This window comes from Neophocaena asiaeorientalis, unplaced genomic scaffold, assembly GCF_003031525.2.
Source record: "Neophocaena asiaeorientalis asiaeorientalis breed wild unplaced genomic scaffold, Neophocaena_asiaeorientalis_V1.1 scaffold82, whole genome shotgun sequence".
Taxonomy (NCBI): Eukaryota; Metazoa; Chordata; class Mammalia; order Artiodactyla; family Phocoenidae; genus Neophocaena; species Neophocaena asiaeorientalis.
The window spans coordinates 9059017-9084977 of record NW_020173068.1 but is presented as its reverse complement, the minus strand read 5'-3'; the positions used below and the strand labels follow the sequence as shown (position 1 = coordinate 9084977).

Sequence of the window (25961 nt, the reverse complement as noted above, 5' to 3'; positions counted from 1 at the left end):
CAATGTCTAGCACATAGTAGGTGCTTTAGAAATACCTGCTGAATAAATGGGAAGAAAGCAGGCTCTCAATACAAGTTTTTGGTGGTGGTGGTGGTGGTGGTGGTGGTGGGACCAGACAAACAAACCACTCTTGAACTCTGGGTATTTTTCAAATGCCTTTGAACAGCTTTCACCTTTTGTATATAGTGCCTATCCCAAGTTCAGAGTAATAGCACCCTTGCATTGGTAATATGCTCTCAAACCATCAGTTACAAAATGGTCCTTAAAGATATTTTGCATTTGGGAGTAAGTGGATGACTTTTTCTTAGGGAGCCATCAGTTTGAATAAAATATCTCTAGTCAGTAGATTCGCTTTTTTAAGTATAAATTTTTCTTAAAATATGCTGTGGAGAGAGGTATTATACCTTCTCAAGACCCCAAGTTCTCCCCAATATCTTTCTTCTAACTTCCGATGTAAAGCTGGGATTGAGCTGGTATAAGCTCCACCTTCATAAAAAGGAAGGGGCACGGAACAGGAGTAGGGTGAGATGAGGGCAGAAAGTGGCGAGTGGACAGAATAGGACCTGCCTTCACAGGAAGGCAAAAACCATCATGAACCTAGGGTAAGGAACCAAGACAGCTCAGCTCAGGGTGACAAAGTATAATAAGAAGGGACGTCTTTGGAGGCTCACATCAGGCAAAAACAACAAAAAGAACAAACTTCTGTGTATGTCAAGGAGAGAAGATTAGAGGAAGGAAGAGTGGGGGACATAATCAGTTCTGCAATCTTGGGCCAAGCAACTGGATGTGGCTCTGATCTCTTCAAGCTGGTGAACAGATGTGGGACAGGCCATAAAAAATGCAGTGAATTTTAACAAGCTTAGTTTTGAAACTTTGAAATTACTCAGCATGACAACTGCTAACAACTTCCATGTATATATATGACAATCTGACAACCATAGAGGAAGAAAAAAAAAATCAGCCAGAGAGTTCTCATAGATTATCTAGGCCAAATCTCTTACTGTACCTATAGAAAAATCAAGGCCCAGAGAGAAGTGACTTGTCCACACAGCTAACTGGTGAAAGAGGTAGAACCCAAATTTCAGATTACTCACTCAATCATTCACTGACCACTTACCTCTGTGCCTGGCAAGCACCTGGTTATCAGGGCCTCCAAACAACATAGTATCCCTAACCTTAAGGAGCTCTGTGTTTAGTGGGGAAAACAAAACAATAATTAAAGTGCAGTGTGACAGGTTCCATCACTGAGGTATGCAGAGGGGATCTGGGGAGCACAGACAAGGTATAGCTGACCTAGAGGAATTCCCACTGGAGGTAACAAACAACTGAAAATCTTAAAACAAAACAAAACTAAAAAGCCATGGCTGACAACTAGATAGAGAAGATAGAGCACTCCAGGCAGAAGGAACAATATACGCAAAGGCCAGTTTGGATGGCGTATCACATACACATGCAGGAGGAGAGGCCAGTCAGGTGGGGAAAGGCTGGAGAAAAAAGAGACAAGGATCCACCAATGAATTTTAAGCTGTAGACAGATAAGACTAGATATGAGTTTAGACCAATCCTTGGCTGCTAGATTCCTTTCAGAGATCAAGATAATGTTTCTCTTTCCTGATAAATGTTTTGTGCTTTTTACCTGAGTTACCTCTTTGCCTTGGCTGTTAAGAAGCTCAAAGGTGAGTCCATGCTCAACCACAGGAGTCAATTTCTTTCACTACTTTATTATTGACTCTCTCCATCCTCCCTCCACCAATGGATTTTAAAATAAAAGGAATGGATGCATATGGTAAAAACCAAACTATACAAAAAGGTATGAATGTCCTCAACAAATATTTATTGAGCACGTACTAATATTTTTTTTCCCATACTCCTCTCACTACCCTGTTCACCTCTCCCAAAGGACAAAAAACTACTAGTATCTTGTGTACACTTACAGGAGGGGAAAAACAATATATATACACACACACACGTATGTATATATACATACATGTGTGTAAATATATACACACATATATTCTCTACTATATTTTTCCATATCAGCACATACTTTTTTTTTTAATGGCTGTCAGGAATTCCACTGAACTTATTTATCATAATTTAACTAATGCCCCAGTCATGGATATTAGGTGGGTTCCAGTTTGGGGTTGTTTGTTGTTTTTGCTATTAGAAACAATGCTGCAGTGAACGTCCATGTACACGTATCCTGGCACGTATACCTTTATTTCTGGCATGGATACACTTTTGCACATATATTCTTATGGCATATTCCTAGAAGTGGAAGTGGTGAATCAAAAGCTATTGACATATAAAATGTTGAAAGACATTGACAAATTGTCTTCCAAGAAGGTTGTACCAATTAACTTCCACTCTCAGTATGTGTATGTGTGTGTATCTCTGTGTTTTGTACATACAAAAAGCTTTGATGATTACCTTTTATATGTGGGAAGCATGTAACTTAGTAGGAAAAGCTTACATTTTGGAGTCAGACAACATAGGTTCAAATCTAAGCTCCTACCACTTGCTCAAGGGCATGACCTTAAGTACTTGCTCAAGGGCATGACCTTAAGTAAGTTAATTAACCAGAATGTGCTGGGAAATACTTACATGCACATACACATATATCATACATACACACTGAGAGTGGAAGTATAATTTTACATACATAGCGTAAAAGAATATCTGTTTTCCCATATCCTCACTCAGATTGGATATTATCCAACTTAGAAATTATGACAACCTTGTAGGTGAAAAATGGGATCTTCTTTCGGTTAGCATGTTTTTATTTTTATTATGAATAAGATCAAACACCTTTTCTGATGTTTACTGACCATTTGTATTGCTCTGTGAACTGCCTGGCCTTATCCTTTGCCCATTTTGATTTCTATGAGCTCTTTGTAAATTAAGAATATTACCTTTTTGTCTTCTACACTGCAAATATTTCCCCCAGTTTGACATCTGTCTTTCGACAAATTCTTACTCAAAGCTAAGATTTAGTATCACCATATTGTTTTGCTGTAAGTTGCTTCAAATTCTGGTATGAAAGTAAGCAGGGTACAATAATAACTGTCACCAATTTATTGTGTATCAATAACAGTAGGCTTGAGTCCGTACACAATTTTCTCATTGAATCTTCACTACTAAGCTATGCAAAAGGTACTATTCTCATTTCTGATTTATTATGCAGAATCCAAGTGTCAGAGAGGTTAATCAATTTACTTAGTAGGTCATGTCCTCGAGAGAGTGGTGGGAACTTAGATTTGAACCCATGTTGTCTGGCTCCAAAATGGAAGCTTTTCCTACTAGGTTACAGGCTCCCACATATAAAAGGTAACCATCAAAGCTTTTAAAGAAGAAACTTCTATGATAAAAGAGATCAGAAACTAAACCATGTAAAACCTGAAAATGTGCTTCATGGGGGGGCTCACTGTGTCCAAAAGACAGGCACTATGTAAATGTGGATTAACAAAAAAGTCAATAGTTTTAACGAGAGGAAAGTGAAGCGAAAGGCCATATGGAGGTAAGACACGAATAACACCCTTCTTTTCTCTCTTACTGAATTACCCTTTCCAGAAGCAATTTCTAGCAGAGTCCAAATAAAGAAGTGACTTTGAGTTCTGGGCAGTTCCACAAATACTAAACCAAAACTTCTCAATAATTCTCCCACTTAATCTTCCTGATTAAAATGGATGAGGAGTTGCAAGAGAATGTTCCTTTATTTTTTTTGGGGGGGGTGGGGGGGCCATGCTGTGCGGCTTGCGGAATCTTAGTTCCCCGACCAAGGATTGAAGCCAGGCTCTGGCAGTGAGAGCGCAGAGTCCTAACCACTGGACCATCAGGGAATTCCCAAGAGAATGTTCTTTATATACCTCAACAAGATGGGATGTGGGGTGCTGGTGGCACAGAGAGAGTGTCAGGAGCTGTGATTTTCCAAGAGGAAAATATAATATAGAGGAGAATCATTTTTTCTGGAACTAGATCATATTAGCATGTATTTCCACAGCTCATCCCAGCCTGGAACAGGAGATACCTTGATCAATTGTAGTGGTATACTAAGAACAATGACACATACCTATTAGTTTGGGGTTTTAAGTAAAGGACAGGTTGTCATAGGCAGACCTGAATCTGCCTATATTCTTTGCATCTCTCTCTCTGAGCTTCCCTAGGAACAGATTTCAGCCCAAGGTGGTGTCAATTTCTCACGCACCAAGGAGATGGGGAGAGCTGCTGGCACAGAGAGCAGGGGAGATAACAGGTTTATCTGCTGGCCAACACCGCTCAGCTGCTCTGTCATTTCGACAGGATAAAATGGAGGCGAAGGATGGCTATGGAGCTGTCAATATAGACAGGGTGGATGTGGTGGCCCCACTGCAGAGAACAAGCTCTAAGGCAGGACCCAGGAAGAGCAGAACATATGCACGCACGCGCACACACATTAAAGGAATCCACAGGGGAAGGTCACGCAAATCTACACTTTGAAGTCACTAGGTAAGGAGGCAGGGGTCTTGGTGGAGAATTAGAGAGCCAGTATTGAAACTGTGTGCCAGTGTGAGTCCCTTCCTGCTGGGTGCCTTGCTCAACAGTCAGACAACTGACTGCCTCAGACACTAATTAGTGAAACTGCCTAGAGGAGTGGCTCTGGCCCATTCTTCCCCCAGCTCAAACCTTCCCCCAGCTTCAGGGCCTCTCCAGAGTGATTAGCAATGGGTTAGACCCCCCTGGATATATGCAATGGGGGCTAAAAGTTTGATTCTCTAGGGTCAATCAGAATTCTGTAATTTTCAGAGCTGAAAGGAGAATTAGAAATCTTTGGTTCAACTCCTCTGAGATTTCGCGTATAGAAACAAAAGCCCTGATAAAGGATGTGATTTGCTGCTTCCAGTCAAAAGTACCTTTCTAGGCCACTGAAATCTAGACCTGCAATTTGTCCCCCCACTCCTTATTTTTTCCTTCTTAAAATCATGACAAACACTTTTGAGAATCTGATGAACCCTTATGCATGCTATTCCCTCCCGTATATATAGATACAAATGCCACATTTCCATGAAGTTTCAGAGCGTTCCCATCTCTTAGGGATGGCTCTTGGGTTAAGAACCCAAGATCTAGTATAGATCAGAGGTCTTTCCAGAATGGCACAACCAGACTGTGGCAATCACTCTAACCAGCCTCCTGCAGTATGTGCCACTTTTGTAAAGAATGAGATGGAAGTGCATTTCCCATCCTCATCCTTAAAGAAGTATGGTCCAAACCCCAATAGGCTAACGTCACCTCTCCCTGTGAGGAGAGTTATTCATCCAGACGGGCCTATAAACAACTAGGCCTATCAGTGTCCTACTGCTGAGAGGTACACTGAGAGGACTAACTCCAGGGACCTCCTCCAGAAACGCCAAGTGAATTAATTAATTATGTGGGGCTTCAGGATCAGACAGACTTGGATTCAAATCTTGCCTCTGACACTCGCTAGCTGGTTAAGCTAAACCACTGGCATACTGTTTAATCTCTGAGCCTCAGTTCTCTTATTTGTAAAACGCGGCTGTCCCTTCTATCTATTAAATCCATTGTATCAAATGAGATATGTACACAGCAGGCACTCAACAGACATTAGTTTGAGATCTGCTGCATTGAAAAAGAGCATCACAAGAGATTCTCTCACTGAGGCACCTGCCAGAGATCGCCACCTCACTCCTTCCGTACTGCATCCTGATCACATGTTGGCAACTGAACATGTTTCAGTCGGCCTGGGCTATTCTAACTAGCCCCTGCTGAGATAAATAGGAACTTAGATGGCTTGACTTTCTCAGCTGGTAGGGCTATTTTCTACAACTCGAGATTTGTTCTAACTCTAAAATGGAACAAGGCCAACTTCACTCAGACTCTTTAATCCCACAATAAATTAAAATAAAGACCTTATGTGTGGTTGCCTATAAAGCCAAATAATACAAGATTCTGGGAGACCTGCAAACAGCCCTGAGGTGGGCAGTGGCTATTTATCAGTAAGCTGAAGGACACAGCACATCTAAGCAGAGATGGTCCTTGCCTTTTGATCTTGCTGCAAGAACTGAAAACACAACACATGATCTGCAGAGGAAATGAAAAAGACACTCTCCTTTATGAGTTTTGTAACCACAGGACAAGTAATTACAGGGCACCAAGTGGTACATACACCAGCCATTCCTTTACTCAAACTTCTCAGTACCTACTGTGTGCCAGGCAATGTACTAAGTACTGGGACCGTAGAGATGAAAGAAGATGGTCCACTCTAGAGAAGCTCATCCTCATCATCTTATGGGCAGGGCTGGAGGTGTTACACTGGCAAGTAAACGTCTGTGAGCTCACAACCCCAAGTTTTCTATGGCAAAGCTGGTAGACAGAAGCTAGAATTTTGGGTTCTAGGAACACACTTAATTCTTGAAGCACATATTTGGACCACATTCTCCAATCCTGGGACAAATGGACTACTATTTATATTAGCAAGTCTCCCAAGGTGAGGACTGGGGTGGAGGTAGGGAACAGAGGGAAGAAGGTGACAAGGTACACAGTAATAATCCCCAAATGTGACTTCCTCATCCTTCTGTGCCTCTGGATTTCAGAGGTGTCCCACTTGCATCTCTGTTGGAGTTTTGGTCCCATGAGGCAGGGGAAGATTATATTTACCAGAAAGGAAAAGGAGGCATTAACCAGCTGAGCTGGGCCACAGGACTATCTTTGGGACAGGAACTGACACTGATTTATTCATTTATTCATAAGATAGAATCCTACAACATATAAGATACAGTGTTTGGGGACTGAGACAATGAGACAATCCTGCCCGCTAGGTGACTGAGGTATACTATGTCTAAAATTACTTGACAGAAAGTGATAGTGAATGGGGAAGGGGCAGAAACTACTAATGAGGCAAATACTCTTCCAGTGAGGATATCTGGGAAGGCTGGTAGGCAAGATGGCACTTGAGCGGAGCCTTGAAGAACAGAAGCAGGTAAGAGAAGAGCCTCGGCAGGAGAAGGGGCAACGGGAACAACAGTATTCCAAACAGATGGACAAGCGTGCAGCAAAGGCATTGAGTTGAAACGTACAGGGTACAGGCAATGAACTGGGAGGAGACCAGTGTGGTGGGAGGGAAGGGGAACAAAAGGTGATTAGGTTGGAAAGGTGGGGGAGGGGTGCAGATAATGGATAAATGTACATGCTGGACTATGGAGAGTGGACCCTAACCAACACCCCAATGGCCTGGCATTTAAATACTGGCCCAGCATGGCTCATTGGGGAATGAATTCAGGGCTGATCTGCCCACCCAGCTTCAGAGCCTGCACCTCCTTCCAGCAGCCCAAATGGTTAAGAAAGATATGGGTCAGCCAGAGTTCTATTCTCGGGATGGAAATGGTCCCTGTACTTCAACCAGCAGCCCATGTCATGGCAAGATCTTGCAGGGCCACTTTAAAATTCAAGGCCATGCTGAAGAGCTGCCTTTGTTTAAGGCCATTAGCTCTTTTGTTTTAATGAAATCACACAGAAGTGATCTTCCCTCATTTCTAAAATGAAAGCCATCTCTGTTGTATTGCTGAACCTTGCTGCCCACCTCCCCCTGAGCTCCCCCAGATGGAGAGACATCCTGCTTTCTGGTAAGACTCTAGATGCAAACAGGATGTTTAAAATACCCTAATTAGATCGATCTTGACTTCAGCACTGGTGTGTTGGAATACAGATTAATCTGTTCCATGCCTGGCACCGCAGCTGAAGCAGCAGGAGGCCCTGTCAAATAAAGCCATAACATCACACTGCTCTCCCTTTATTATTATTTTTTCCCTTTTTACATTTCATTATAATGGACATCTGCCTAGCAGGGGATGTGGTAACCCAAGAAGAGTCATGCATGTGCACTCAGCCACTCCAGTTGAATATTGATGCAAGTCAAACACTCTTTTCAAGACAGATGGATCTGTGTTAAGCATCTATATATAGTCCCTTTTAACACATACACAAAATACATATATTCCTATTCTTCACAAACATTTACTGAACCCTGGCAGGCACTGGGCTAGAGACTGGGGACATAAAGAGGCAAAATTTATTGTAAACCTATTATGTGCCTATGTGTGCTCTGCATGTATTACTTTATTTAATTCTCACAACCATGTGAACCATGTTTATTATCCTCCCCATTTTACAGATAAGAGACTAGAGACTCAGCTAGGAAAAGAAATTTGCCTCCCAGGGTTTCACAGCTAATTAGGAAGTAACCTCATTAGTTCCACTATAATAAAACTTGATTATTTTCCTCAAGAGTTAAAAAATACCCAATAAGCATATCAAAAAAGCATTCAGCCTCAGTAGTAATACAAATAAAATCATGAGATAGTTTCATTTGATAAAAGTTTTCAAAATACCTGACGCCTGGAAGGCTGTGGGGAGCTCCCATAAACTCTCCTACACTGCTGGCCCTATGAGTACTGATGACGCAGTACTGAAACTGCTTTTGCTATGTGAACCTCCCCAACAGATGGTAAGCTCCTCCAAGGCATGGTCCATCTTATTCACTGACACACCTCAGTGTCTAGCCTTGTGCCAGAGATTCAACTAATACTGAATTTGACATCCTAACTAAACAGTGTGGTAAGTGAGATGTGAACTTGGAATATAAATGATGAGACTCCTGAAGGCCATTTTTCCAAAAAGTAGTTTTTAGTATGTTTGTTGTTTGCAATTTTGAATGCATTTTCCATTGAAACAGGCCCACTGAAACCCATTTAACCTGAAATACAGCCAAAATTAATTCAGTATTCTCATTTTTCCGTTGCAGTGAGATTCTACAAAGTGTCTAAGCATCTACTGGCTACAAAGCAGTATGACAGGTGTTGCTTTTTAAAAATTTAGTTCCACTTCCCCATGGGATTTCTTTCCTTCCTTTCAGAGTTCCAGTAGCACTATGGATTTAAGAAAGTGTTTAAGTGCTAGCTTAACTAATTTACGGATTTGAATCTGTGGGAAAATGGGCCTTACAGCAAGAAAGGGATATGTATGCCCAAGAAATGCTTCTTTCTGCTACACAATTATTCTCCAAGAACTCAGAGTGAAACAAAAACAAAAACAAAAACAAAGACGGAGGGATGTGGCATCTAATTCTCCCAACTCAGGGCTTGAGCTGAAAGCATGAAGTTCCCTAAAAGTCTAATGTTCATATATCAGGGAAGGCCCATATCTTAGATGGGCTGAAGGAGAGGTCCATGGAACTCTAAGTGTCTGCCATGTGCGTACGCAACTGTCTCCTTGGAAAATGATTCCAATATGTAGTTTTCTATGGCTCCTACAAGATGCTTTGTCAGTGAAACCAACCCTATCACTCCAGCAGAGGCAGTGTGGATTGGGGAATGATACTGGTTCTGGGGAGTACCACTCTGAGATGGCCTAGACAAGCTCTGCACAAGAAAGGTGTTCTATACCAAGTGGCAGCATCCTGACTGGTAGAGACTGCCAGCTACCTACCCAATTTCTCTTCTTATTTCTTACTAATAGAACCTATATTTACTTGGTAATATGCCCAGCTTAAAAAAACAAACAATAACAAACAAACCACCACTTCCCTTATAGCTAGGTATGACTGTGTGACTAACTTTGGGTCAAGACTTAAGATGAACTGGTATTTGGGACTTCCAGGAACGGCCATGACCCCTTCTGCCCTGCTCCCTTCCCTTTTGCTCTTCTGTGGATTAGAATGTAGACATAGTAACTAAAACTCTAGGAACCATCTAAGACCATGAGGCAATCCTGAAAATGGAAGCCAGGCATTTTATAGGTGCCTGGGGCGCATTAACAAGCAAGCAAACATCCCTGGCCCTGTGATAAGGAAGAGAATGACAGAAGGAAGCCGGGCTCGGGCTGACACTGTGAAAGTGCCAGTCCAGTCCTGCTGACCTCTGAGCTGACTTTACATGAGACAGAAATAACCCTCAACGTGTTCTATTTTGTTTAAACCACTGTGATTTCGAGTCTCTGTTACTAGCAACCAACTGCAATTCCTAACTGATATACTAATTCAGTAAGTTCTTTTCCAGGAAGTCCAAAGACAGACTGCATCCTGAGAGTCAGGTATTTACCCCAAGAAAGCTGAGTGTGCAGTCTCACTCAGTTTTGGAACCAGCCACACAACCCAGTGGGGAAAATCCTAGAACCAGGAGTAACTGCTGGTGAAAGGTACATTCCCCTCTTTTCATCTGTCTTGAAGGATCTCCTCAGGACACTTTTCCATTATATTCTGGAGAACCTGGCTGGAAGGACTGATACAACTTTTTTTTTTTTAATTAAAAAAATTAACCCTCATCCTCGTAATGGCAGAAGTGCACGCCTGGAGTTTCAGCACCTTTGCTTCCTCTCTGCATTCCCAGCAACACTCACATAAGCAGCACTCACACCCAGCAGCCGTATTCTGAAGAACTGGTACGAGACGGCTCAGATGTGTGGTTTCCGACTCACCAGCCTGAGTCCTTTCGTAAGCCCCCTTGATGAAGCCACCTGAATGTCAGGTGTGGCTGGTTAGAGTTTACTTTCCTTTAGCACATCACTTAGGAGTATTTCATCTAAATTAAACTGACTCTGTGGCCTAGACGCTCTTTCAGGTTTAAAAAGGTAAATTATACAGTTACCACTCCTCTCCCCACCCACGCCCTACAAAAAACATTAAAAAATCTTTAGATCCTAAAATGAGACGATCACTATGAGTATTTGTAATGTGGCTTTTATTTTTTTAAAGAGTCCTTTTCAATGGTTAGCTTACTGTATTCTCAAATAAGCCTAAAAGGTTAGGAAAGCACAGCAGAACCCTGTCATAACATGGATTTGGATATACTTGAGGTTAAACCTAAGTGCCAGAATTCTCCCACATTCTCCCCTTCCTCAGTGATTTCTTCGCTATTCCAATTTCCCACTTTCCAAGCATCAACCTGCCTTGGCTCAGGAGAGCTGATCATCACAGCCCCAAAGCAAGGGAGGTATTTTCACACTCCTCTGCAAGCCATCCCTGGATGCCTGCTTCAGATCAGAAATTCAGTTTAGGGGGAACAAAAAAGAAAGAAAGAAAAACCTGTTTCCAGGGCCTTCAGGGAATGATCTAAACCTACCTCTGCATGACTTTCATCTTATTCACCAGTCCTGCCTTTGCACTCTTCAAACAGCCACCGCTCCTCCTCCTATTCTTCCCACATTTAGCAGTAAAGTCCTCTTTTAAGCTGCTGCAGCCTCACCAACTGTTGGGCTCCACACACTCTTCCTCCAGACTCCAGGGCTTCGCTGATTTCCACAGAAACCAGAAAAACCTGCTCGCAGACCCAAGGCGGCCTTATGTTCATTTTCTTGAAGGCTGACTTCTTAACCCTTTTTCCATCAGCCAGTAATACAGCAGTGAAAGTACAGAAGGAATTTCAGTGCTGCACTAACACAGTTCTTTCATTTCCATTGTGAGACTAACGAACTAAACCATTCTATAATCTTGCACACACAAAAACTACCGGGAAAACACGCCGTCATCTCTGCGAAGTTGCTTCAGGAACATATTCTAACACATATTAGACTCATAATAGGGAGGAGATAAAGGAACCTGGCTAATCCTAAAAAACACACGGCATCTGGGAAGACAGAGTCCATATTGTGTTTTACGAACAAGATATAATCAACAATTGGCAGATATATGGAGTACTTTGCCATCATCATTTTCTCACAAGCTGATTTTTCCATATACTCAGTGCAACCATTTTACAGTTGTACAAATAAAGAACTAAGGGTCTGAGAGATTTACGTGCCTTTCCCGACGGGTCTTCCTCCCTTCTTCCCTCCCTTCCTTCCTTCCTTTCTTCCTTCTTTCCCTCCCTTCCTTCCTTTCTCTCTCTCTCTTTCTTCTTTTTTGCCTGCTCAGCTTGTGGGATCTCAGTTCCCGAACCAGGGACTGAACCCGGGGCCATGGCAGTGAAACCCGAAGTCCTAACCACTAGGCCACAAGGGAACTCCCCAATGGGTCTTTCTTAAGAGGAAAATAACCATTTATTAGTGTTACATGCCAGCTTACTGTGCTAGGTGCTTCACATACTCTTTCTCATTTTATGTTCATGACCACACTTGGAGTGAATTATTCTCCCCATTTTACAGATGAGAAAAAGTAAGGCCCAGAGAGGTTATATGTTTTATCCAAGTTCTCAGAGCTAGTAAGAGCCAGAGACTGATCTGACCAGTTTTCTCTCCACTGCCCCAAATCTGCCTTTTTAGTGGTAAACTAAATTTACTAGCACCCAAATTTCTGGGGTACTTCTTAGAAAACTGAGCTGTAAAAAATAAGCAGGGAGCCCATTTTGAACATAGCTATAAATTGAATGTCAATGCCCCTTGCTTTATACAAAGCAGATGGTTTCTGGAAAAAACTGACTTCAAAGTAATTTCTCTGAAACAAATCCTACTTGTTTACCACTGTGGAATCCAAGATGCACTCCCAAGGAAAGAATTCCCCAGCCTGCTTCATCATCACTGTCCCTGCTGGCAGTGGTATCCCAGAACTCCCCTCAGCCTGGCTTCGTGCTTTTCCCTGCTCAGTGAGACACCCCCACGAGGACTACAGGAAGTCTTCCTGCTCCTGGGAAGCCTCAGACCTCACCCTGGTAGCTCCTGGAAACTGTGTGTAAGATAGTAGGACATATGTTGGCACAGGGATTGGAAAACAGAGATTTTATTCTCCAGCGTGACACGAATAAGTACGGTAATAATCAGAAAGGCACTTTTCCTTTCTGGCACCATTAGGTATTCAACAAATAATGGCTGAAGAAAACTTTAGAGTGAATGAACTCATGGAAGACGTCAGTCGAGGATTCCTTTGAAAGGCCACCTTACAAAGGTTTTCACAGACTTCCTAAATGACTCCTAGTTCTGGGCAAACACCTCAAGATGACCTCCTAAGTCATCAAGCTATGCTCAGATGCGGGCACCTCTCATTTTAAAGCTTAATCTTGAATTGACTACTTGCAAAATGTCTTCTGTAGCCTGGAACTTTGACAGAGATAAGACATGCTGAATACACATTTCCAGAAGTACTTCTTAAATAAATGCCATGTCGGAAGGAGAAGGGAAGAGGGCTAACATTTGCTAAGCACCTACTACATGCCACAATGAATCTGAGAGACAGATAACTTACTGAGCTCACTGGGCAGGATGTGGGTCTCCTTCCACCACTGTTTTATTGTTTCGGGGCATGTCTCACGCTTCTGTTGCACGGTTTTGTTGCTAAGCAAGCCTGCTTGGTTTTGTGCGTAAGCAAACCTGATTTCTTGAGTGATCAAGGGGTCTCCTATAGTTTTTCTCTACTTACAGTCCCCTAGTGGGATTAACTATTTAATCACCTCCTTTGTCCCTTCACCCTGCCCCTGTCAGTTTTATAGATCCCTGCTACTCAGTGTGGTCAGAGGACCAGCAGCAGCGGCACCACCTGGGGGCTGGTTATCAACACACAACTTCAGGCCTCACCCTAGACCTACTGGAGCAGATTGTGTTTTTAAAAGATCCCCAGATAATCTGTCGGCAGTATAAACACTGAGAAGCACTGTTGTAGATGCAGTATATCCGAGATCAATGAAGTTAACTAATGTGCCAAATGTGATGCTGTGATTTATAATAAGAACTATTATATTTGGTCCTTGTCCCCATTTCTGGCAGAGTTCCTAAAACCCTTGGAATTTTCTAAGTGATGAAAGCTACAACGGTGTCTCTTGTTATGTTAATGTTATGTTGCTAGGAGAGCCAACCAAGAGATTAGAGTGATTGGAGGATTGCAACTTTCAGTCCCAACCCCAGATCTGGGAGGGGAGAGGGGCTAGAGATCGAATCAATCACTAATGGCCAATGATTTAATCAATCACGCCTATGTAATGAAGGCTCCATAAAAACCCCAAAAGGATGGGGTGTGGAGAGCTATCGAGGTGCTGGGAGAGCGGCGTGCCTACAGGGCGGGCATGGAGGTTCTGCACCCTATCCCCATGCCTTGCCCTATTCATATCTTACATTTGGCTGTTCCTGAATTATATCTTTTTATAATATACTGATAAGTAAAATGTTTCTCTGAGTTCTGTGAGCTGCACAGAACCCAAGGCGCAGGTCTTGGAAACTTCTGGTTTATAACCAATTAATTGATCAGAAGTACTGATAACAACCTGGACTTGCGAATGGTGTCCAAAAGGAGTGGGAGTGGGGCAGTTGTAGGACTGAGCCCTCAACCTGTGGAAAATGCTCCTTCTTCCAGGTCTATAATGTCAGAATTGTACTGAATTCTAAGACAGCCTGCTGGTGTTCAAGAACTATTTGTTGGTATGCGGAAACCACCCTCACCTTCACGTTGGAAACTGAGTCTCAGAACACCTAATTTAGTTACACAACTGGTATAAGCTGGGATTTGAACTCCAGTCCGCATGTTCTATAAGCTTTTCCCCCTACACTATTAAGAACTATGCCAAGCTTACAGCTTAGAAAAACACATCTAACTTAATATAAGACATATAGAAAAAACTTTATAACAAGATTCATTATTTCAAAAATTTAGGTTGATGTTATAAAAAATGTTCACATCCCACATTACAAATATGCCCCCCCTGCCAAATTCACATCTTACATAATACAAAAAAACTTGGTAATAGAGCTTTTCTGCCCTGCCTTGCAAGTATTATAAATGTTCCTGTTTTGTTTCTAGAAATAACTAAAGGTTGCTTTGGTGATGATTAAAAGTCATTTAACTCTGGTTTTCAGTTGTCTCTTTAAGAGACTAAAGCATAGGATCAAGAACATAGGCTTTAGGTTCTAGCAGACATTAATTTAATCTGTGCACGATTTGAGAAAGTGCTTAACTTCTTGGGGGCTGTTTCCTCAGTAATAAACCAGGCTAATGATACTCCACAAAGGGCTGATGTTAGGGATAATGACATCATGGATATATTGGAACACAGCAAATACTCAGTAAATGTGAAACACCACCACAGCCATCATTGTCAACAGTAACCTCAGACTGGCTGGCACATCATCAGGAAAATCAGCCTGCTAACGAGAAAAGCAAACACTGTTATTCCACGGGTTTGCCAGCCAGCAGGCATACTTAACAGAGACATGACTTATTAGTAATCGATACTTTTAAGAAAGTGGTAGGCATGTTTTTAGTGATTATCAAAATGATACGCTTAATTTATTTTATGGTAACCCTGCAGCAAATATGGAACAAATTAACCATCATTTGCTTTCTACTTTGGAGCCAGAGACAAGGAAGAAAAGTGTTACAAGGAAACAAATGTAAGGAATGTAGAAGAGACAAGGGAAAAACACTGAACGTAATACACACCACAACCATATTGTGCGTGTGCATAATCTTATAGTATATGAAAACACTTCCCCATACACCATCTTATCCAATTCTCACACACTGTGAGATGTTATTATCTCCCTCTTCAAGGGTGGGGAAACTGAGGTTCAGAGAGTAAATGACTTACCGAAGTCACAGAGCCTATGGTAGGAACACAAATCCAAACCTTCTGAACCCAGCCCAGGGCTCCTTTCTAATAGGCTACTTAAGGGATTTAAAGCTACTACTGGCAAACAGAGGTGCTCAGCTGCAGAAAATCACCCCATGATGGTTACAGCAAGGTTCTCCAACCGCATCCCCAGGGTGACCTCCCCAGCTCAACACATAGATCCTTTAATAAACCTGAATCTTAAAGAGAAAAGAGATGCTTCACTTTAACCTGATACCTGAGAATAATTTGTTTGCGGATCCTTTGTTTGGCTACCAGAAGAGTAGTCAACATCTTTTCAACCTCCTTCTCATGCTAATTATATTTTTTATCAGCATCTGGACACCCATAAGCAAAATCAATCTGACTATAAAAGCAAGCCAAAGACATTTTCTTACCATAAGAGAAACAAACAAGTAAGATTGCAACATGATTAAATACACAGAGCACTTCCCCAGCAACCTGCAAGCTGCTGTGTATAAAAATCACATCCAATATCACAAAAGTCCAGGAAGGTGGACACTAACGAATATCTCACACATGTAACTGTATTCTTTATGAGCAGTGAAATGTATACAGGTTTATTTTCGGTTTATCTCCTTCTACCTTATATCTACTGTTAGATGCCAACATGTCTAACACATTAAAATATTCACACATTAAAAAAAAATTTGAAAGGCATCTTCACTTCCCTTATGCTATAACCAAGTGAACTCAGACGTATTAGCCTTCAGTCCACACCTCCTTTCCTTACCATCCTGAAGTCCCAGCACAGTAACAATACTTGGAAGAGGCAACATCACCATCCAAGCACAGCTTACCTTTCCAAACTGCTATCACCTCTACAACCTAATCATTTAACCTGAAATCTATCCTGCCTTCTAAAAATATACAGTCCAGTTTCCTAATTGTATTGAAAGACTCATCCCTGTCAAATATGCCCAAGACACACTGAGTAAAAACAGCAGGTTACAAAACAGCATATACACCATGGATCCACTTATACAAAATTATATGCACATATATCCAACCCCCACCCATAACACAGATGTTTGAATGGATAGTGTCCACGATGTTTCTAGTCATTAACTCTGGGTGGTGAGATTGGGGGCGATTTTAACTTTCCCACCCTTCTTTTCCACAATGCTTGACTTTTCTACATTAGGTTAATTATTCACACTCAGAAAAAGCAATAAAGATATTTTTAACAAGGTTTCCCCTAAGACCCGCCATGTCAACAGTCTTCTCTTGGCCCAGAGAGAAAGTAAAAAGTATGCTTACCAAGGCTTATGCTCTGAGCATTCTGGCTAGTGGGTCTCAGCGCTAGCTGAGCAACAGGCTCTGGAGCTTTTAAAAAATACAGATTTTGGCGTTCCGATGCTCAGAATTCCTGGAGGTGGGGCCCAGGCATGGGTATTCTGTCAAAGCTCTTCAACTGATACTCATCAGTGAGGGTTGAAAACTATGGATTCATGTCTCATTCTCAAGGGGGCCAACAGAGGGAGAAAATAGGCCAGAGTGCTGAGTGAAGTGTTTAAAGGCAGGCAACTGCAAAGTAAGCAGATGGGAATGTTTAGGAACAGAAATTGAAGGCTGAAGCAGTGCTGAGCTTCAGGCCTGAGAGGCCACCGAGAAGAGAGTAGACTATCAGTGGACAGATACATCCTAAAGTCGGAAGCCAAGAAGAGGTGAACAAAGTGTGGCAGGGCAAAATGTTTGGAATTGAGAGAGTTTACGCAGTACTGTGTGCAGGACTACTGATGACTTAAAAGAAATCAAACAGGAAAAGACACCAAGCAGTTTAAATTAGGCCCACTACTACTAAGCAACACTGATTTATGATTAAAAGAAGAATTAGAAGAGTACTGCATATGATTTAATTTTCAGAAACCATGGAAAAATCTTAGCTTAAAATCCTAGTAAGGCCATGCACTAGCTGTGTCTTCGGAAAATGACAACTTCTTTATGCCTCAGTGTTCTCACCTGTAAAATGTAGGTAATAATCCATGGCTCACAGGGTTCTTGTGAGGATTAGGTGAAATGATATAATGAATGCTTTCACCTGATAGGTTTTTGCCTATCAGAGTACTCAACAAAAAAAAGCCCCCAGTGGTAACATTAGGAAGCATATCATAGTAAAGATTACGTGTTGAATTTTAATAAACCAGGTTATTATAAACCAGTGTAATAAACCAGTTAATTACTGCCTAGCCCCTAAGTTACTTCCTCATTTTGGCACCACCTAATGCTACAGAAATAACCTAAAAAGGTTTGGCTATTTCTCAACTGCTGCTTCAACATTCCTGGTATTTGTTTTACTTCTATAAAGGAGATACACTACACACTAAACTATTTCTATAAAACTTAATCAAGATTATAAATGAAAACTAACAGAGTTATATTGACAAAATAATAAATGTAACAGTGGAAAACTCTATATCCAAAACAAGAATTCAGCTAATGCTACCACTAAAGAACTAAGTTTCTACCTGGAAAAATGAAAAACGCAAAAGAAAAACAGTGATAGATGTTTCTCCTTCATCCTTTCCACCCAGGCCTTCAATATCAAAATTGAGTTTGTGCTAAATTAGCTGAAATAGTCAAAATAATTGAAATTAGTACTCTACCTATGACCTATAAAAATTTGGGGGAGTCCTTTTTTACTATAACACAATAAAATAACTGTAAGAACAGCAATAACTAGTAACATTAATGAATGCTTACCACGTGCCAGGTACTGCCCTAAGCACTGTACATCTATTAACTCAGTCAATCCTCACAACAGCTCCGCAGGGTCCTTCAAGGTCTGGCTCCTGCTTAACTAATCTAATCTGGCTCCATGCTCTTTTTACCAAGGGCTGGTGCCAGACTGGTCTCAGAGGGTACTCACGGCAAGCTTAATAAAACTACATATCCACCAGCATTATGCAGACTGGTGGGACCAGAAACTCTGAGAACATGTCCCAGAAGGCTACATTTTAAACGAATTTCCAGATGGTTCTGAGGGGCAACTAGTTTGAGGCTCACTGTGGTCTGTGCCTTCCACCTTTTATTTTATACACGCTGCTTTTTTCACTTGATATTCCTTCACGTGGCTAACTCAGACTTAAGGTTTGGCTCAAGAACCACATTTCTAAGGTGGAGTTGTTTCTAACCTCCACCTGTTCTCTCACCACCTAGGTTAGATTAGGAGCCCCTGCTCCGTGCTCTCTTCTACCACTTTACCTTGTAATATAAACACAGGTTTCCATGTCTCCCTAGCTGCACTGTGAGCTTGTTCACCTTCCATCTACAACACCAAGCCTGGCACAAAGAAGGGGCTAGTGGTTTGTTTAATGAAAGAATGAATGAAGCCTCACTGACCTACCTTTAGGGCTCTTATCCATAGAAACAGACCCTCTGCAAGAGCATCAAACTGAAATAGAAGGGTATAGGACCTCACTCAAGGTGATGAATTTTGACAGGACCAGCACAATCAGGATTATAACTGAGGGTCCAGATTAGTAGGCCATCATGATAAACTGGCTGTCCCATCTCTTGGTAGCTCCTGTTATGACCCAGCCTCTCCACATACGCAGTCCTGGTGCACAACTGGGCTTCACACCCACGAAAGCCAAGGAATTTTGCTCCCTACACATAAACATGAAAACTGAGAGAGGTAAGGATGACTATTTTTGAAAGGAGGCTGACATGCAGCAACTATTTTACCATTTATTAAATGTCCACTTGCTGGAGACTATGTAGGATGCTCATGATCGTTATCCTTCACACAACAATTTGAGAAAGGCTTTATCTGCCTTGTTGATTGAAGAGGGATTCAAAGTCCAGAAAGAATAACTTGTCTAAGGCCACCAGCTATTTTGGGGGTAGAGCTGGGATCTGAAGCCAGGTTTGTCTCCCACAAAGACAATCCTCCTCCCCCTACCCTGTGCTGCCTCTGGACACCAGCCAGAAGACCGCTGGAGCCACCTTGGTGTTAGAAGCAGCTTTAGAAGCAAACCTAGGCTCAAATTCTGCTTTTGTCACTCACTTGCTAGAAAGTATTTGGTAATTAACAAACTCTTTGAGACTCATCTATAAAAAAACGATAGAAATGCCTAATTCATAAAGTATATACACCTGTAAAGCCCTCAGTATACTCGTAGATGCTCAATAAAATGTGAGTTGGCCACTAACCTCCTCCCACAAAAGAAAAGAGCAGTTTTCCAGGATGGTAAATACATCCTTTGTTTCACCGTCTTCCTCAGTGGCAAACAACTATGCTGTGCTCTACTTGGGAAAGGCCCGTGGGTTAATCCTTATATGGCTGGAACCAGTTAGCAAGCCAGATGTGTAACACTCAAAATCATCCCCTCAAGCCTGATGAGAGGAACCCTAAGTCCAAACACATTGCTTATTTCAGCATCCTTATATTTTGTCATCTGAGGTCAGGAATGAGACAAGCAGCTGGAGGGAGAAAAAAGAAATTGATCCAGGAACTATTCAGTTATAAGGTTTTCAGATAGCGACAAAAAACAACAGCCAGACATTTCCATCCTTGTTTAACATAAAGTCCCTGGTAGCAGATGGCTTAATGCTACTCTTAAAATTAAATACCATTTACTCTTCACTTGTTCATTATTCTGAGCACTACAGCCGACTCTTTGGGATTTTTAAGCTTGGGGAATACAAAAGGAGGGGGTGAAATCTTTGAATTCTCTGTTTACATGATGTAGAGAAGTGAGGACCTGGGGATTCCTAGTACATCCTCTCTGGGAGAGGTTTTTGTCTTACATTCCACATAAGACTGGCATGTTTATGGTCTACCCCTATGAATGGCAGATCCAGGGAGAAAAAGGATTTTTTTCTGTGGGTACTTCGAAAACTACCAATAAAGTAGAAGGAAGAGGAACACAAAAGGGAAACCTATCCTCAACCCAGCCACTAATATTAATGAAGCAGGCACTATGCTAATCATTTGATCTGTATTATTTCATTTAATCCTCACATAGCAGCCTTATGAAATAGATTCCAATATTATCCCAAATTTACAATTGAGGAAATACAGGCTCAGGGAGGTTAAGCTACTTTTCCAAAGTCATAGAGCTAGTAAATGGCAGAACCAAGACACCAACCCAAGTCTTGTCCTGTGCATGTGGGGAATATTAGAGTTAAGCATGGTGTGTTGATTTCTGCCTTGGGTGCCATTTACCAGGACAGGAAAAGCAGAAGAGACTTGGGTGATGAAGGAATGAGGAAAGTTTTGAATGAGCTGAATTTGAGTATCTGGTGCAGTTGTCTTCTGGTTAATTAGTTGTGCTGATTAGAGCTTGTAGGAGAGACAAGGCTGAAGAGTTGGGAATCAGTGGCAAAGAGATAGAGGTTAAAGCTACAGGTAGTAGATGAGATCAAGGAGAGTATGGGGAGTAAAAAAAAGAACTGGAGGAAGACACCGCCAATCCAGACAGACAAAAATGAATGCCTGAGGGACAGGCTGAGGCAAAGGATCTGGAGATTTGGAACACTGGGAAAGAGCAGCTCCCCCCAGGACAGGCATTCAGTTTTATTCCTGTCACATGTTAGGTCTGTTAAATTTTGAACATAGTAGGAGCCCCAGTAAAAGTTGGCCCCAAACGATGCCATGTCATTACCACAGCCCACCATGGACACATTAAAAATATTTCTGTTTTGCTTATGTTGGCTAAACTCCCTTCTTTTCTGACTGCAGGAAAGGTTTTGCTATTTCCCTCTCCTAAGCCTGGTAGGTGGTGGGAGCTCTGGTCTGCAATTCCTCACTGTTAGGAGTCCAAGAAGCACCAGGCAACTGTATACCTCCTGACTTGAGGAGTCCACGAGAATCATCTACAATTGTCTGCAGATGACAGAAAAGTATTCTTTAAAGCAGTGACCTGTTATCAACTGCTGTCATTGTTGATGAGGTAAAATGTGTGCATATGCCTAGCATGCACACACACACCTACACACTGCTTGGTAGCTCACCCCCTTAAAGCTCATAATAGCCTCTAGGGGAATCATGCTGAAACAGTGCAATTAACTAGAACTGCTATAAACTCAATACCTCACCTACCTAATGAAGCAATACAAGGAAAATTGGACCTATTTTAATCAGAATTTTTAAAAGAGACAAGAAGTAAAGGTCAAATGCCATTTCTGGATCCCAGCTCTTTTCTTCCCCCCTCATATTCTGAAGCAGTTAATTCCAAGGAGACAATATATACTGTGCTATTCTTTATAAAACCAAGGAGGCAGCCAATCATGCTATTGCACCCAAGGGCAAATTTTTTCCTTCCAACCCATCCCCCAAGCTAAGTGCCTCCCCTGATCTATTTCAGAAGGTTTTATTATGCAAAACTGAATGGATTTCAATTTTAATTCTTTTCCTTCTCCACCCCATCTCAGAAGAAGAACTACATTACCCACAATTCTAGGTTATAAGGGTGGTTTCTGCTTCTTCCCTCCTCTCTAGAGTCAGCTTAATCTAGAGACTGTCCTCTCTCAAAGCTCTTTTCTTGGCTTTAGGAACATGTTGTTTTTATGCCGCTCCACTATTTAGCATATCATGACTCCTGACATTCCCGTCAAGAATGAGTTTGCCCATTCTCATGCAGCAATCATTCAGCGATTAGATCGATTAGACCGCAGGCCAATAAAACCCACACTCTCCCAATCCTCCCACACCCAAGGTGTAGGCAGTCTCTTTGCCTGGCTTCCCAGTGACGTCTTAGAAGAATGGGTATATGTGACTAAGGTCAGGGTGGGCAGAACTGGAGACAGATTTAGTAGAGGAGAGAACTTACACTTCTTGAAGTGCCTACTCTATTCTAGAGTCTGTGCTAAGTTAATATCTGTCACCTCACCTGACCCTCACAACCACCCTATGTGGTAGATCTAGCATTTTACCTAAGGCTCAAGTAAGGCTCGGAGAGTTTAAGAATTAACCCAAGATCACGTGGTTGACAAGCAGTGGATCATTCTGTACCACACCAGGCTATATTGCTACCATCGGAGTTTGGGGAAGATTCTAAGAGATGACAGGGCCTGAGACTGGACCAGGATGAACTTAACCCTGATATGTGACAAGCCCCTGAATCTGACAAGAAAGGGAAGCTTACAGGGCAGCCCTCCAGAGGTTCTGGATGGGCAAGCTGATTCCCAGCCCATAGTTCTTTATTAGGAGTTGCTGGATTCCCAAAAGAAGCTTGTCATAGGGTGGCCTCACCTATAAGGAAGTTCCATCCATAACATGTCTCTTAAAGGCATAGCTCTAAAGGAGGGGGGAGGAGTTCTGCCATAATTTCTAAGCCCATGAGACAAGGAAAAACTTAAGGCTAGGAACCCACTTGTTTTGCTTCCAAACAAGCTGGTCACCCCAGGTGTATGACCAACAACTGTCAACTGTATTGACTCAACCTTGCAAGGTTCTGGGGAGAGCCCCAAATCCATGTCTGTCTTTAATGAGCAGTCTTTTAGGGAAGTAGTTATCCATTCATGCAGTCAGTAAATATACACTGTGTATCCACCCCATACCAAGCACGGGACTAGGCCCTGGGACGCAGAGGTGACAAGACTATTGGTTCTATAATCTTAAGGGCTATGAAGTCAAAGTCCTGGGTCCAAGAGTCCACTTAATAGGAGGTTCTATTCAAGCCTAGGAGCTCATGTTATGTTTCCCTGAGAAAGTGACATCAAAACTAAGTACTAGGGCTTCCCTGGTGGCGCAGTGGTTGAGAGTCCACCTGCCGGTGCAGGGGACACGGGTTCGTGCCCCGGTCCGGGAGGATCCCACATGCCGCGGAGCGGCTGGGCCCGTGAGCCATGCCGCTGGGCCTGCGCGTCCGGAGCCTGTGCTCCGCAACGGGAGCGGCCACAACAGTGAGAGGCCCACGTACTGCAAAAAAACCCCCAAACACTAAGGACTTGAAGGATGACTATAAGGCAGGCAAGCAGACAGGTCAGAGAAAATTGTTACAGATGGAGGCAAGAGCATGGTAGAAACCTGGGGCTGGGCATGTTTGCAAATACTTCTGATGGTCTGAGCTACCGTGCTCTAGCTTACTACACAAACCTGGTCTACTTCCTTCAGTAAGGTCAGCACATGGAGAGCAACCCAGAAGACAGGACAAAGAAACCTTGCACAAGGTGCCCCTGCTTTGCCCTGCCTCCATCCTCACCCCACCACCATGGCCAGGAGCAGGAGCAGGGGTGGGAGAAAGGCCAGGGCTGTGTTTTCTCCTTGGGGGTCACTCTTTGGGTGCCGCTGTATTCAGGATGCAGAGCTCATCCTCACCAGCCATTACAGTCCAAACGTGCCTTCCAGGAGCTGTCTTCCCAATCCACTGCCCTCACTAATATAATGTTATCAAATTCCTAATGTGGGTACTCTAAAGCAAATGTACTGCTACCAGCATGCCACCAGGCACATTTTTCAGAAGGAAAACAGCTACTCACTGAATCTGTCATTTCTCTTCTCAGTGCCATGCACACAGAGCAAGAGCCTGCTAAGGGCTGTTTCCCTTCACTTTCTTCAAGCATGCTCAAAATGTACCATCAAGCCTCTCAATACAACCCAGCAGGTCAGCCACCCACAGTCCTCAAGGAGTTTCCTGGATTATAGGACAAAGCCTTGACAACTAGGGCCTGTGCCTCAGGATCTTAAGGTACAGATATCAGAGCTTCTAATTCACTAGTCTAGTTTCCGCATCTTACAGAGCAGGAAGGAAAACGCAGTTGAGAGAAGTTAAGCAAAGGGTCTAAAGTCACACAGCTATTTAGCTGTAGAACCGCAGCTTGGTTCCTTTCTTAGCTGACTTCCTTATCTTAAAAAACAAGGATACCACTTCATGGGTAAGGCCCAACTAAGATAGCATATAATGCAGCAGAACTAGGAATGTGGCAGGTTTTCAATGAATAGTGACTGTCTCCAAAATTTTACCTCCTCGATCTCCAATACCACCCATTCCCTCTCCCATGGCCTCATTTTGCTGAATTTCCATTGAGGAAAGAAAAAAGATCAGCAGTAGGCTTAACATGCTCAGAGCTGGTGTTTGGTCAGTATCTGCTTTGAGGTGAACTGAACTCTCTACATGTTCTCACATCTCTAGTCCATAGTTCTTCCCCTGCCAGACTTCCTGCTGTCTCTGGAGAGCTGCTTTCATCAGAGAAGATATCACTGGAGGTGACCACTGAAGGCATCACCTTCACCTTTAGCCACTCCAAGTTGGTACAGACTAAGTCAAGTCAATTTGAGAAGTGATAGACAGGAACTCCCAGACTTTTACCTAGGAGGGTAAGGAATGCAAAAGATCCTGCAGATACCTATGCCGTTCTACTAATCATGATGAAAAAAAATCAAACCATGGGACAGATGTTAACTTCTGACAAGACAGCCAAATTAGCCAGCCAATCAGCCCAGGTCCTCGCCCTTCACACACACCACCTCCTCGTCCCCCTCTTAGCACCCTCCCCATACTTTAAAATAACCACCCAACCACGTAAATTCCCTGGTGCAAGTATCTGTTAACCTCCAACAGAACTGTCAGTGCTCATAAATCCAGGGCCTTCCAGGTTGCACTGCGGCTATTTACTGGGGAGAGGGATGCAGCAGGCCACTAGACAACAGCAGGAAGAGAATGGCCTAGCAGTAACTACTCTGCTTACAGCACCGCAATTCATGGCATTTTGCTGGGAGTATGCACCATCAGGGAGGAGAAACATAAAAAGGGGAACCTGGGCTGTAAATAGTTTATTTCGGCAATTCCTAATGGTGGCTGAATCACTCTTTAATACAGAAATACATGAAAGCACTACTCTGGCGGTGACATGTGTTGCCACCTCATTACTCTTTTCAAAAGGGTCTTCCATCAGAGAGACTCCTCGCTACAAATTATAGTGAAGAAAACAAAACCTTCACACACAGACTTATTCACAGGCCAGAAGGGAATGGAACCACTAGGATTCAAACAAGCAGAGAACCAGTGCAACAAAGGCCATCAGTGATCAGGGGTCTCTGGGTTGCTTTTCCATGCATAGAAAATAGGCAAATAAAAAAGAAAAAGGTAGCACACTTCCGCTTAAGAGTCAACTCCTCAGCTGCATGACAGAGTTTTTCACAGTAGCTCTCATTGCCCCCCATTTCTCCTAATGTATCTTCATTAGGCTGACTTCTCCAGTGAACCCTACCTTCATGCTCCTTCTCAGTGGTTCCCACTTTCTTGATCTTCCTGGGAGATTTCATAAAAAGGGGAAAGATGGTTCGTAAGCCAAGAATATCAACAAACTTATGGCAATTGTCTGTGCCCTCGGGTCCAATCATGGCATGGTCCAGCACTTTCAGGGCACTGCTCCGGGAGATCTTCTTTTCTCTGGGAACAGAAGAGGTTTTCATGAGTGTGTGGTAGTCTTAAAAAAAAAAGAAAGTGTATTTACTGCAATACTCATTACAACGGA

General features: G+C 42.7%; 1 protein-coding gene across 1 annotated transcript in view; it reads right to left on the bottom strand.

Moving 5' to 3' along the window:
• The window catches only part of CTNNBL1 (catenin beta like 1), a 159807-nt gene that overhangs the window by 30515 nt on the left and 103331 nt on the right, over nt 1-25961 (bottom strand). Inside the window, exon 11 of the mRNA XM_024743133.1 lies at nt 25695-25876. Within this exon, the coding sequence (XP_024598901.1) occupies nt 25695-25876 (182 nt within the window). The remainder of the gene's footprint in view (nt 1-25694; nt 25877-25961) is intronic.